The sequence below is a fragment of the Hibiscus syriacus genome, unplaced genomic scaffold (assembly GCF_006381635.1).
Source record: "Hibiscus syriacus cultivar Baekdansim isolate YM2019G1 unplaced genomic scaffold, ASM638163v2 tig00112079_pilon, whole genome shotgun sequence".
Classification (NCBI taxonomy): domain Eukaryota; kingdom Viridiplantae; phylum Streptophyta; class Magnoliopsida; order Malvales; family Malvaceae; genus Hibiscus; species Hibiscus syriacus.
In genome coordinates this window covers 240,755-256,973 of record NW_024063250.1, presented here as the reverse complement: position 1 = coordinate 256,973, position 16,219 = coordinate 240,755, and the positions used below count along the sequence as shown (strand labels likewise).

Sequence of the window (16,219 nt, the reverse complement as noted above, 5' to 3'; positions counted from 1 at the left end):
AATACCTTATTTTCATGTGCTTCCTCCGTTCTTTGTATTCTTTACTATCATTCCTTGACTGTGTGAGTAAGGTTCCTTTTCAGCATCACTCATTGATTCCATTTGGACATCACATCTTTTTTCACCTAATATTAAACATAAACGTTTCTTAATCAATACATTAACACTAAATACTAATACTACTCAATGTCAATTTCATTTTACATACCGAACCGCTCTGTGTGCCATCTCCCTTCATCCTTTTGCATTCGGCCATACTGTTAACATTTAAAATTTGTAATCAATTTAAAGTTTATCGATACTTTAATCCAATTACCATTTCAACAATAATAACAAAAGGACATTGATACTTACTAGAAGTACATATATCCACCCTTTGGTTGCTTTCGAGTCTCGGCCTCAATTTCAAAGTCATCTGCTCCACCAACAATTTTCCAACCCATTGACTCCATTTTTTCCTTCATATCAGTTTACGCAAATCAAATTATTTTGTTACATACACTTTATTCAATATACAATATAGATAACTACTCTTGTGGTAAAACGGTTTTCTTCAAAGAATTTGAATGGCCACACCAAAATGTGTCAGCACATTTATACAACCTATAATATCATTTTCTACCTATAATATTTAATAAAAGTATCGACATTATATTTTTCCTTGAATATCTATTTCTACCTGCAATCGGTCTCAAATGCTTCCTTACTCCAAAACCCCAAACAACACATAAAAAACCCTATCGCGATTACTGTAATAATAAAAAATTAGGGTTTCGACAACATACTTTTCGATTCGACTGCAGCAACAAACAAACAAACTTCGCTTTAGAAACGCCTTCTGAAATGCAGCAACAATTACCTTCGATTTCAAAAACTCGTCCGTTCTATCTTTTTTCAGAGGATATTTAGCTATGGCCTTTATATTTTCATCGGATATGTTATTTATTTAATCGATACAAATACAAAAGTGTCGATACTTTTATGTCAGGTGTCGATACTTTCGAAAGGATAATTACCTATTTCTTTGAAAGTGTCGATAATTTATTACACGTACTTACGAAAGTATCGACACTTTCAATATATCTGGTATCATTTTATCGGTTTTATCATTTTGATACCGGTTTTATCATATTTTTACCTGTTATATCGTTGTGGATCGATATATTTTTTTAAAGTATCGACACATTATAGGCGCTATAACTGCTTCTCTTTTAAATTCACAAAGTGTCGATCCTTATATAAAGTATCAACACTTTTAATATATCTGGTAACGTTTTACCGGTTTTATCATTTTGTTACCGGTTTTATCATATTTTTACCTGGTATATCGTTTTGGATCGATACATTTTTTAAAAGTATCGACACTTTATAGGATTTAAAACTGATTCTCTTTTAAATTCACGAAGTGTCGATCCTTATATTAAAGTACCGACACTTTAAATGTATCCGGTAGCGCTTGACCGGTTTTATCATTTCTATACCGGTTTTGTCATAGTTTTACCTGTTATATCGTTTTGGATCGACACATTTTTAATTTGGATCGACACGAACCGGTAGCACAATTTTTTAATATTTCTTCATGACTTAGACCTACTTTTATAAGTATGGACACTTTTTAAAAATGATATATACTTTTTGAAAGTTATGTAATTTATGTTTCAATTTATTTAATGTGTTTCATGTTTTCCACCTACAATATTAATTTAATAATTTAATTTACACAAAATATTATTTGATTGTTTTGATATTTATAAAATATTATTAGAATTTAAATTTAACAATATTAACCAAATATAATAATAAATATGTTTTCAACAGTGAAATAAATATGGACACTTTTATAAAAATGATATATACTTTTTTGAAAGTTATGTAATTTATGTTTCAATTTTTTTTAATAGTGTTTCATGTTTTCCACCTACAATATTAATTTAATAATTCATTTACACAAAAAATTATTTGATTGTTTTGATATTTTATAAAATATTATTTAGATTTTAAATTTAACAATATTAACTAAAGATAATAATAAATATATTTTCACAGTGAAATAAGTATGGACACTTTTATAAAAAGGATAGATAATTTACAATATAACAGGTAAAAATATGACAAAACCAGATTCATTATGACAAAACCGGTAAAATTTACTTGATATGTTAAAAGTATGGACACTTTTATAAAAATGATATATACTTACCGATAACCAAAGTTTACCGGTTACCAAATTTTTTAATAGTTTTTCATATTTTCTACCTAAAACATTATTAGTTGTCAACATAATAGGTACCGCTAAACCGAATTTATTAAATACATTTTAATGTATCCGGTAATGCTGTATATTAGCCGTATATTAACCCGCCTTTCCTGAGACATTCCCGGATTGTTTAACTAAAATTAAAAAATATCTAGAATTATAAAAAAGATTTACAAGTATAATTATAAACGTAAACATAAACTAAATAATAATTAGTACATTTTCATAGGTCACACAAGGACAAAAAAAGTTTAAAAAAACCTAATCAATGCTCGAACAAAATAAAGATACGAACAAATCTGACTGCATCGGTAAACGAACCATAAAAGGGGATGAAGCTACTAAAAACCATCGACAAATTGTAAATTAGAGTCAATTGACGTGAGAAAACTATCCAAGAATGCAAAACGCGTATCCAAATCAATCTGAGGGTTCAAAGTAGAAAAGATTGGCATGATAACAAATAAGTGACATATTGATCAGTCGTAGCAATGTCAAATCCAACCCTAAGAAAAAAGATAAACCAAAACAACAATAAAAAATCGTAAACTACCAAAAGACAAAGAAAAATACATCACAAAGACAGAAAAACGTACCACAAAGACATATATAAATGTGTTATAAAAGCAGATAATTCTTATTAAAAATATAAAAAAGAAAGAAAAAAGAAAACCGACAACTACATCAAAATTGATGTCGTCACCAATTAAACAAAATTAAAGAAGAAAAAGTTAGATTAATCAATAAAATTAATACAGGTAACATGTTATAAAGAAGAAAAGAAAGAAAGAAAGGGAGGAACAAAACAGCTAAGGTTTTTAAACTTTATATTGTAGATATTTAAATAAACAATTGTAGATATTTAAATAAACAATTATATATTTCCAGACATTTGTCAATTTAAAATAGAAGTACCTAAAACATATGAATAAATCTTAAAAGTATACCTAAATTTTGGTTTCGATGTAACTGAGTTTCATATACAATTATTCAAAAACAAACCATATACAATTAATTTCATAAATTTATCTGTGGTTAATTATAAATTGATGATGTTGAATTTTAATAAATTAAAACTAAATGAAAAAATTGAAAGTTGTTTTTATCACCGAGATCGTTGGTTTGCGCCTAAGATTTAATTACATTGTTTATGTAAATAATTTTAAACTTTAAAGAAAATTTTAGTTATTTAACTATTTTCCCATAACACGTTAAAATTATTTCCACATTGTTAGTTTGAGTTTATAAATTTTACCAAATAAATAAACTAAATGGAGTCTCAAATAAATTATCCCTATGTCATGTACAAAAGGCTTGAAATATTTTGTAATTTATGTATGTAAAATAATAGATTCTTTCTAATTCTTATTATAAATAATATGCTTTATATAAAAAATAGCTAACGACTATCCCAAGAGAGAGTTAATAAAAAGATTATACTAGAAATTTGTAAAGATATTTTACGTTTATAATTTTAACTTGAATCCTAGATTTAAAATACATGTGACTTCAAAAATAGTGGAAAAGATCATCTATTGGGACTTGGAAGTGCTACTTTACGCATCGATAACGTAAAAATGAAAACATTATTTTCTTAAAATCAGTGCTCGAAAGAAGAAGAAAAATCAGTTTTATGATAAGGAGGAGTCGAGTCGAGTTTGAGCATTGTGAAGCTCGACTTGATTTTAAAAGTTTGAAGTTGAACTCGATTAGACTCGAAATTTTGTGAGCTTAAAATTTTTATTCTTGGCTCAAAATAAAAAATTAAAGCTAGAATCGAGCTCGAAAGTTTGTGACTTTAAATTTTTTAAGCTTGAAGCGAAATCAAAAATTGAAGTTCGACTTGAGCTTGAAAAAGTTTAAACTCGAGCTCGGTTCAAATTCGAACCTAAACTTTAAGTAGATGAAAACCTTATATTATATTTTAAAAATAAAACAACATATGAATGTTAATATTATTAATTGTTACGAATTTGAGATCGAAAAAATAATCAAAGTTATATCAACATAAAATAAGACATAAACAAGATGCAATATTTAACGTGGTTCGATATTACCTATCATTACGGGTAAGATGAATAATAATTCATTACAAACGTAAAGAATACAAAGAGTACAAATACATGATACCACATGTATCCTAACACCTGGTATATATATCAAAACTTGATATATCCTACAATACTCTTTCAACATCCCTACAAAATTATCTCTACAATGTAAACCCAAAAATTGCATAGAACCCTAAAAGAATTATATATCTCCAAAATAATTACCTCTTCCATAATCATAAAAACTAAAACACAATCTCTATTTATATACTTGGTTACCAATAACTTGTATTGATCTTACCTAAAATAAATATTTATTTTATTAAATAAATCTACCATGTAATCTTTAACTACTAAAATAATCAAAGTGATATCAACATAAAATAAGACATAAACAAGATGCAATATTTAACGTGGTTCGATATTACCTATCTTTACGGGTAAGATGAATAATAATTCATTACAAACATAAAGAATACAAAGAGTACAAATACATGATACCACATGTATCCTAACACCTGGTATATATATCAAAACTTGATATATCCTACAATACTCTTTCAACATCCCTACAAAATTATCTCTACAATGTAAACCCAAAAATTGCATAGAACCCTAAAAGAATTATATATCTCCAAAATAATTACCTCTTCCATAATCATAAAAACTAAAACACAATCTCTATTTATATACTTGGTTACCAATAACTTGTATTGATCTTACCTAAAATAAATATTTATTTTATTAAATAAATCTACCATGTAATCTTTAACTACTAAAATTACAATAAAACCCAACTTAATTATCAATTATAATTTGAGTCAAAATATAATAAATCTATCTTAACCTAAATTTAAAAAAAAATTGGTCTTCAAGTCTTCCACAACTTCAATCTTTACGTAAGCAGCATATTAGTTTAAACACCACCGCCAAGTCTTCAACAACTTCAATTCTTATGCCATATTTATTGAATTATCCCTAGAACAATTGAGAACTACTCCTATGTAACTAAACACTCATTACAACAAACTCTTATTGCATGTCTTCAAAATCGCTAATAAAATCCACATCAACAAATTTTTTTAAAAACTTCACATCTCGAACCATAGTTTTGATATCACTTGTTAAGAATTTGAGAGCAGAAAAATAACCAAAGCGATATCAATATAAAGTAAGACATACACAAGAGACAATATTTAATGTGGTTCGACATTGTCTACCTCCACGAACGAAGATGAACAATAACCCACTATAAATATAAAGAACACTAAAAGTACAAATACATGATATCACATGTATCCCAACACCTTGTGTATATACCAAAACCCGATATGTCCCAAAACATTCTTCCAACATCCCTAAATGTTAAAACATAATCTCTATTTGTAAAGTCAAATATTTGCTTACCAATAATTCTTATGGAATAAAAATTCTTAACTAAAATAAATGTTTATTTTATTAAATAAACATAATTATCAAATAATACTTAACCATTAGAATTATAATAAAATTCAACTTAATTATAAGTTATAATTTGGGTGAAAATATAACTTTGGTAATTTAATTGATAATTTTAAAACTTTAATTTATTATTTTTACTTGTTAAAAACTCAATTCGAGTCCATTCAATCTGAATATTGATTAAATTTTAATTAGATCAAACTTGAATAACTCACTATCTACCTTGTGCTGTGTCTAACCCTAATAATAAGGTGTGTTTCCCGATGGAAAAATACGTTAGAGTAAAACAAAAGGCTTAAACTAAAAAATTTACTTAAACTATACCATTTTTTTTCTTTAAGTGCCTAAACTATTTTTTGATCAAAATAAATCTTTAAGTATCTTAATTTTTTTGGTTAATATAAGTCCCTAAACTATACTTATTTTTTGCTTTAGGCCTTTAAAATATTTTTCTGATAAAAAATAAGTACTTAATTTTATGTGACGTATTGATATCTTATTGGTTAAAAAATAATTTTCTAATTAAAAAAAATTTAGGATTTAAAATAATTAAATATAATAGTTTAAGTATCTCACTTGACAAAAAATAATTTAAGTACCCAAAAAACATAGTTTAGATATTTATTTGGGTAAACTACATAGTTAGTACCTAAACTATCACTTTTATTTTAATTTAGTATCTAAACTTTTAATTTTTTTCAAAATCATACCTAAATTTATTTTTTATTTCATTTTAGTATCAGACATTAAAAATTTAGGTACTAAAATGAAACAAAAAGTTAAAAATGAGGTACTAAAATGAAATAAAAAGTAAATGTTAGGTATGATTTTGAAAAAATTGAAAGTTTATATACTAAAACAAGCAAAAGTAAGACTTTAGGTACTAAATATGTAGTTTATCCTACTTATTTTTCACTTTTAAAAAAAGGAAGAAAGAAAGATAGAGCGTTTGAAATGTGAACAGTTGCCTCTGAAACGCAACTAACCCCAACGCGTGTATAATCAGTTAATCACAGCTCAGATTCGCTTTGTATTACAATAATATTATTTCTGTCGTTACGTATTAAATCCTGGAAAATGATGCAAAAGTTGAAAACAATGGTGGAAATTTCCATATGAACGACTATGTATTTTCCCCCCTTTTTGAATGACGCTTTATTACCATATGGAAATTACCTTTCATGCACTATAAAACAAATGGTAAGGCTAGTCTGCAGTTCTACTACACAAACCTAAAAACAAAGCAGAGAGAGAGTGATAATGGCAACCCTCAAAGTTCCAGCTCATGTTCCTGCTCCTTCCGAGGATGCAGAGCAGCTTCGTAAAGCTTTTGAAGGTTTTTCATTAGATCTATCCTTTCTAAACAGAATCATTAATGAATCTCTGTTACCCTTCTTTTCCTTTTCTTTTTAGAAGTAAAGATGCCCCTTTTTTCCCCTGTTGATTTGTTGTTGTTGACTTAATGAATTGATCATGGTAGTGCACTATTTTGGATCATGGGTTTTATGTATTTTGATTTTTTATTGATCTGATCTGTTCTGGCTTCATGTTCTTTTTTCATCTGTATTTTGCGTTATGATCTTTGGAGTTAGCTGATGTGATTTGATAAGACTAAAGTTTTCTTTTTGAAAAAAAAGAGAAAATTGTGAGATTTGTCTAAGTGAACTAAGTGAGAAATTGATGGTGATGAGGTTCAACTGGAAATGGTTTCGTTCACTGAACACTGATCATGTATTTCTGATCTGATGATACTTTGATTGAACATTGATGATCACTGTGATTCTTGAAACATTTGTGGAAGAATTTTTTGCTTAATTTGAAGCAAGGCTAAAAGGGTACTTGGACCTTCGATTATATACCTAGTTGCATCAGATTTTACCTTTACAAAGTATTTGATCTTTTGAATGTATCTGCCATCTGTATGCCTATCTTTTCTCAACCAGCATTTGCGGGTATGGGTTTTGGAAATTGGTTTACACCAATTAATATTTGCTTGTGTTTGATGATCTATGGCAGGCTGGGGTACTAATGAGCAATTGATCATCGACATATTGGCTCACAGAAATGCCGAACAGCGAAATTTGATCCGAAAAACTTACCATGAAGCTTATGGGAAAGACCTCCTTAAGTCTTTGGACGAGGAACTTACAAGTGACTTTGAGGTCAGATTTTAATACCCCTTTTCCTTAATCAACTTGATGTTTGGAAGCCATTATGTGTTTTTAACTTCGTTTTTTTTTTTCTTTCGAAACTCGATAGCGAGCAGTGGTGCTGTTTACATTGGACCCTGCAGAACGTGATTCATATCTGGCTAATGAATTTACCAAGAGATTAACATCAAGCAATTGGGTTATCATGGAAATAGCATGCACTAGGTCTTCACATGAACTGTTCAATGTGAGGAAGGCGTATCACGCTCGCTATAAGAAATCCCTTGAAGAAGATGTTGCACACCATACCAAGGGAGATTACCGCAAGGTTCGGTCTTGAACTTTCATTGCCATCTGTGCCATTCCGATGTTTTTTTACCTTTGTTTCCTTCGTGTGTTAATCGATTACTTGCTTGTCGCAGCTTTTAGTCCCACTCGTTAGTGCATTTCGATATGAGGGAGAGGAGGTGAACTTGACATTGGCAAAGTCGGAGGCAAAGATACTTCGCGATAAGATCTCAGACAAGGAATACAGTGACGAGGAAGTCATCAGAATTGTAACAACAAGGAGTAAGGCACAGCTAAATGCGACCCTGAATCACTACAATAATGCCTTTGGGAATGCTATCAACAAGGTTCTTCTAAACCTTCATGAAAGTTCAAACATATGCTATGTTGTAATTCAAACTGATAATGAAGTACTGGTTTGCAGGACTTGAAGGCCGACGCCGACGATGAATTCCTCAAACTGCTGAGAGCAGCAATTAAGTGCCTGACTGTCCCCGAGAAATATTTCGAGAAGGTTCTACGACAAGCCATCAACAAGATGGGAACAGATGAATGGGCACTAACTAGAGTTGTGACGACTAGAGCCGAGGTAGACATGGTACGTATTAAGGAGGAATATCAGCGAAGGAACAGTGTGACTTTTGAAAAGGCGATTGCCGGTGATGCTTCCGGAGACTACGAGAAAATGCTTCTTGCCTTGATTGGAGCTGGAGATGTCTGACCTGAGCTGAGCTGCTTTTCTATATTCAGTACTTGGTAATAATAATGTATTTAGTATGGACCTTGAGGTGTGAGACTTATGTTTTATTGTTTTTGTCCTTCAGTGTCTGAACATGGCTTGAGTTTGGTGTTTTTATCAAGTGTTTTTGCGGTCACAACATGTCAGTTGCACAATAACAATATATTTAATGATTAAATAAATTATGTTTTTAATATCATTTAACTTTGAAGTATGGGTTCATATGTTATAATTTTTTTTATATGTTGCTACATAATTTAATGGTAAAAAAATTCAAATGTTCATGTTATAGGATAGTAAGATAATTTTAGATTTATTCGATAACATGAAAATTAGTTTTTTTATTTGATGTTTGTCAAATTATGTAATGTGAAAAGATCACAAATCTTAAACTATTCTACCAACTGTTCATAATCTTCTAATAATTTAGGGTAATCTATATATATATTCGCTTAACAATCATTTTAGTTTTGTTTTAGGTATCCAACTATTTTTTCAAGATAATATCTAATGTTTAGTTTTAGTTTTATTTTAATCAGTTACCGTTAAAAAATTAATGAGAATATTGACATATCACTATAAGATAATATCGTATCATCATTATAAAAATAAAAAAGTATCACATAAGTAGTTCTATTTATTTTTTTAATAGCAGATAATCAAAAGGCACCAAAACGTGACGTTCAAGTTAGGTATGATTTTTGAAAAAGAAATAATTGAGTGTCCGAAACAAAATAAAAGTGATAGTTAACTGACTAAATATGTAGTTTATCAAATAATTTACCTGCAAAATGGAACAGATACCTGCAGGTGCAACAGAGAATGCAATGCAAAGGTAGTGGGGCCTTCGGCTCGGGATAGGGTTGTCTTTGTAGTTTTTTATATTTTTTTGTTGTAAATATTAAATAATAATAATATCGGCCCAACAAAGATCCAAAGCAAAATAAAAGACGAAAGAAATTTAATCCAAAGGCTCAAAGCCACCTTTGCAATAATAATCTGATAGGCCCAGATAAAATATGGTACATCAAATTTGGTTCCAATAACTTTTTGCCTGCATTTGGATTTTTTTTTTAAATTTCAATAATGCATTTGGTTTTATTTATTTATTGATAGCAGTGTTGAGTGTTTATATTGTAGAGTAAATGTTAGTAGTTGATAATATAAAATGGAGAGATTGGTGACTAGCGGGACCCATGATAATCGGTGAGGATAACAACTGATTTTTGTTATCAATGAAACCCAAGATAGGAAAGTAATTGGTTGGTTATTAGAGACAAGATAAGTGTGACGTGAAGTCTATATATAGAGTGTAAGTGTAAAAGCTTGAGGCATGTAGCCTTTAATTAAAATTGTGCAATTTAAAAAATCGTTAAAGTTTGCATGGTATCATAGTCAGGTTTTGATTATAGGACTTGTGGCATAGCCCACCAAAGTTTACATGTTCAATTCAATGTTGATATGAAAGCCACTAAGAGTGATTGGGGTGGGGAGTATGACAAACATCATAATTGTCAAATAATTAATCTTTTTTTTGAAATAATTATGCTAAAAACGTAGTATAGAGAAGAAGGTGTCACTCTACAGGGATTCAAAAATTCCTAATATCAATCTGAATTAATCTTTAACTAAAAAATATGTAAAACAAGAAAATTAAAAATAAGAGGTTTTAAAATAATCAAGTAAACTAAATAAATAAATAAATAAAATAAAACTAAGGTGCAAGAAAAAAAATAAGAAAAGTAAATTGTAAAAAAATAATAAAGATGAGAGATAACCTCTAGCTTCGTTTCGCCTTAATCCATCTCGATCACTGAAATAGATTTTACTTCGAATACTTTCCGGTTACAATATATAAAGTCCAACCCTTATAACTTGATATTCTCTCTTATGAATTGATTTCTAAGTCAATCCATGAAAATTAACCCTTATTTGGGTTAATATTGGCTATCTATATTAACGCAATGCTGGTTTGGAATCGGAAAAGCTCGTGCTCGGATTATGGTGTCTCAATGAGAATCGAACTCGATCTTGATTTCCCTTAGCGAACCACCGCTAAGTTTGTTCTTAGGAAATTGAATTTGTTACAAGCTGACTCTCCTCCCCCACTATAGATCACAGCGTTGATCAAGCTAATGTATACACTTTGGATTGAAGACATTAAGATATTTGAAGGAAGGTCGATTGCCTCCCATTGTCTGTCGAAAATCAAGAAAGAAATATGAAGATATGAAACATTTTTGCAATTCTTAAGAGAATGCATCGAGTCTTCACTTAGCTATCAGCTAAAGAAAAATTAGCCAAGCATGGTAGAGATCATGCTTGGCATGTAAAAACAAAGAAGATGAGGAAGAAAAATAATTTGATTAAACTGAAAATCTAAAAACAAAAGAAAAGCTAGAACCAGTTCTATATTGAATTCTAAACATGTACATCTCTCAAGCTTCACCCCTATGGGGTATTTATAGTTTTGAGTTAACCTAATGAAAATAAAATACTAACTTTTAAAATATTCAAACTCTTAATTCCTAACAAACTAAAAATCTTAATTAATAAATATTAAATATTCTAATAACAGTGAACTAAAATTCTATGCAAAATAAATTCCTAATAAAATAAATAATAAAATCTAAGATATTTGAATTTAATTACAACTTTTAATTCCTAAAGAATTATGATTCACTTTGCTTTCCTCTTTTGATCTTGTTACTTGGATTATTTAATCAAAGTTTGTGCTTGGATCGATCTTTGAATCTGAGTTGGCGCTAACTTCTCCCAAATAAATAGGAAAATATATTTAATTTGACTTTTAATTATTATTTATTGGAAAATAGAGTCATGCACAGATTCGAACATAAATAACCCAAATTAGCACTATAAAAGAAAGTAACACAGAATAATTAATAACAAAATATTAACCAAATAAAACACTTATTAGAGTATTGGACGTTGTCGAAAGTGCTCCATGATAGTGGTATGGTTCATCGGGTTACTTGTCTGCATACAACATAACAAAATAGGGTTGTTGAGCGCAAACATCGACATGTCATTAACATGGCTCTCACCTTGTTAGCACAAGCTTTGTTGCATTTGAAGTATTGGTCATATGCGGTGGTCTCGCTGGTTCACTAAATTAATCGTATTCTGACTAAAATTCTCCATGGTATGTCTCCGTATGAGAAATTATTTGGTAACTGTAACACTCTAAACCCGATTGGGCCTAAAGTGCCACATTGGGCTGCCGAGGCAACCCCTAATTTTCAAAATATGTTTATTTTCTTTTCAAACGTACTAAATGGTATTATAATAAAACATAAATAACTGATATATAAACATTTTACAAAATCAGAGCTCTGTGACATATAATTTAAAACAAAATAATACATCTTGAAGTTTACAACTCAAATACATGAGTAATGTTCTAGGAATACACATGCCCACTAAAGATACAGTACGATACTCTGTCGGAGATGCTAGAAGTCCTGCTACAATGGAGCTCCAGTAACTGCCCAAGCTAATGACTTGCTAACGGAAAACATCCGAAGGCTGAGCTTATAAAGCCTAGTAGTATAATCGCTAATCTAGAGCAACATAAGAATTTCATAAACATAGAAATGTTGAGACGTGATACTAAGCAGTAGGTACATTTATGACCTAGATCAAGTGCTACCTACCTAAGGCTTTACTACTCTATCACTGAAGTAGGGGTCTCACGCTTCTCTTAATCCTCTGCTAAGAGCCTCTCCATGAGTACACCTCTAAAGCATTTCTAACCCTAACGACTAAGCATGCTATACATTATTTAAATGAAAAATTGTCATACTGTGCATTATCTGAATGCAAATCTGACTAGTATCTGGTCTCATATAACTCTTAGACACTAGTAACTGAGGGAACCCAGGTGTCACATAACATCGGTGTAATTCCTATAAAACATACTGAATGATCTCATGGTCCTCACATAGCCATCAAGTAGATCATTGAGGGGAACACGGTGTCACGTAGTATCGGTACAATTCCCACACAAACTGAAGCATTGACTTGGTCTCACATAGCCCTCAAGCCAATCTTTAACATATCTGACATACTGAAATGATGGGACTACACATGCATAACAAACACAAACATACATGCGAAAGGTCTAGTGGTGTGGTCGGAGGAATTTAAGTGCATCTCTAAGCAATACCCCAACCTACCTTGAATACGAAACATCGTAAGGGTAAGAACGAAATTTACATGCATCGAAAGCTTACGCAACTAAATATATCAAACATAACTACCCATGCATATCTAAGGCCTAAAGGCCACACAACACTGATATCGCCAACCCACTCCTACCGAATGTTCGGGTCTCGCACCCTAGTTAGCCCTTGAAGCGCCTCGCGCACTGACAATGCCCCACTAGGGCAACTAAGGTAACATGGGTACATCTTAACATGACTGGACTTACTAAAGTGAAGTCAATGTCAAACTGACTATTATCTCGCTCGTTCTTTCATTTAGAACGCTATGCGAAAGCTTACTTATTATTGGTGAAATTGGCTCAGGTTAATTATGAGTAGCGATACTCTATTCGGACTTATCATAATTCCCTTCAAAACCTTTTGAACTGAAAATGATGATTCACTCTTCCTGAGTTTATTGACATTCTTGAAGCTCATGCTTTTCGTTATTAGCGAATTTGACATATTCATAATACCACTTATCAGATGTCTCACGTAACGATCCTTGGTCCCCCAACTATTCGTATGTATCATCGATCGAAGATACTTCGGCGTATTTTACATAATATGGTTACATCTGTTGTAACCCACTCCTATGAGTGTTTCTATGTATATTTTGTCATTTATGTCCCCCACGGACTAAGTTCCACCATTACGAATCATCCTTAACTCTTACTAGCATAGATTAACTTATTCACTTAGGAAAATAAGGGTATTTCAGTAATTTTACATGGTACACAACTTTTCTATCATGTTATTCGTATACTACACCACCCTCTTGCAAGCATGTCCTTCGCAACAGTCCATCATTCACGAATATTTGATATGCACTCTTTTGAGGGTATTTTTAAAGTTTCTCACTCATTAAGGGTATTTTGGTAATTTAAACCATCTAGGGGGCATTTTGGTCATTTCATAATTTAGGACCCCTCCCTAAACTTACTTGTACATTTTATTGCAATCTATAGATATTCAGATGCAACGAGCGATGTTTTGAATCTTTTGGTGTTGAAAATTATTGGTAATGTACTCGCAGTATCGTTACTGCAAAATCAATATCAATACTACAACGACAATATCAATACTCCCTGCTAGAAACCCTAATTTTTTCCTCGGTCCAACTAGTATCGACGCCGTTCATCCCAGTAACTCTACTCAAACTCTGGAATAGGTATTTCAGGCTTAGAAAACACTTGAAAATCATTCTAAAGGCAATAGTTTGATTCATGCATTAAAGTTTTGAGGAGTTAACTAGGGTCCCTAAGTGTCATAAAATACATTAATAACACCTAAAACGTCCTTAAATCTTGAAATCAAATTTAAACCCTAATATACTCAAATTCACAAATCTTAGCAATACTCATGATTTATAAAATCTTAATACTCCAAAGGATTAGAAATACACTACCTTGATTTTACAATTTCGAAATAAACCTCATTTAGCTAGAAATCACCCTCCTCAAGGCTTGGATGAAGAAACCTCTTTTTTTCTTGCAAAATAAAAACCCAAACCTTGAATCTCCAAAATGATATTGTTGGGAGGCATTTAGGACGAAAATATAATAAGAAAAAGGTTCAAGATCTTACCTTGGAACTATGGTTACATGGAGAAAATGAAGGAATAAAAAATAAAGAAGATTGAGAGGAAAATGTGAAGCTTATGTTCAAACTTGAAATAAAACCCCGATTTTAGCTTCAGTTTCCAACAATGATCTAATTTCTCTTTTAGTCCTTTGCATTTTGTCCCTTAATTAAAAATCCCTTTTTTTTATGTCTAATTGGGACCAAAACCAACCCAATTAAGCCCAACAACTTTATTAATTAAATTCAAAAAGCCCGCTTACCTCTCAGTTAAACCCGAAACTACTACCTAGAATTTGGGGTGCTACAGTAACTCTCCATCGTATGATCATATGCATGTATTTAGTTGTGGTTGTTATCCTTGTTTACGTCCGTATCACCCACACAAATTTAATTTTCATTCAGAGTTATACACTTTTCTTGTCTATAGTTCGGACCACAATGGATATTTTTAATTGGCGAAGGATGGTCATGTGTATATATCCCGTCATGATATCTTTGATGAGCTTGTTTTTACATTTGCTTCGGGTGGTACTATAGTTTCTTTTCTGGTTTCATCTTCGGATATTTATTTGAATGTTTTTGTTAAATCTAGGGCCCAATTCAATTAATTTATGTGGAGAGTATGGTGCTCTGCTTAGGCATGATGAAATTGAATTTGATGGTCATGAGGAATCTCAAATTTTTTCATCAGGATCGTTAGCTACAGTTCAAAATAGTCATCCTATGGTGACTAGGTATAAAGAGGGTATTTTTAAGCTAAGAGTTTTTCACGCAGTAGAGAGTAGCTTAGATATTAAGCCAACAACAATACGATAAGCTCTTGCTTCTCCTAAATGGAAGCAGGCGGTCATTGATGAGTATGATGTGCTTATCAAGAATGGGACGTGAAAAGTGGTTCATTTATTGAAAAATCGAATGACCATTGGTTGTAAGTGATTATTTCGAATAAAGAAAAGTCTGGATGGTTTTATAGATCGATATAAGGGATGGTTGCTAGCAAAGGGGTTTGCTCAAATTCTGGGTCAAGATTTTCGCGATATGTTTAGCTCGATTATGAAGGCATCCACAGTTCATATTATTATCGCTTTAGCAGTTCAACATAATTGGAAGCTTTGACAGGTTGCCTTTCTTAATAGTGATTTGACTTAGGAAGTTTTCATGGTTCAACCGCCTCGATTTGAACAGAAGTCTGCTATAGGTGAACATCTTGTGTGTAAATTTCAAAAAGCTCTCTATGGTCTAAAACAAGAACCTCGAAATTGGTATGTGAAGCTTCGTGATTTTTTTACTTAACAATGGGTTTATTCGTACTCAGACATATTTCTCTCTTTTTATTAAGCAAGATAGAACTCAGTGTGTCTATGTTCTTGTTTATGTTGATAACATTGTTATCACTGGTACTAGTGATGATCTTGTTGAAGATATGGTTTGTATTCTTGGTAAGGAGTTCTCTTTAAAAGATCTTG

At 31.0% G+C, this 16,219-nt stretch overlaps 1 protein-coding gene across 1 annotated transcript; it reads left to right on the top strand.

The window, feature by feature from the left end:
* The first annotated feature begins 6,900 nt into the window (after positions 1–6,900).
* Positions 6,901–9,145, top strand: LOC120174412 (annexin D2-like). The gene is made up of 5 exons (XM_039181272.1): positions 6,901–7,105; positions 7,786–7,931; positions 8,029–8,247; positions 8,342–8,554; positions 8,632–9,145. Exons 1-5 carry the CDS (start codon positions 7,030–7,032, stop codon positions 8,926–8,928), a joined length of 951 nt encoding a protein of 316 aa, XP_039037203.1. The 5' UTR covers positions 6,901–7,029; the 3' UTR covers positions 8,929–9,145.
* Positions 9,146–16,219: the final 7,074 nt, after the last annotated feature.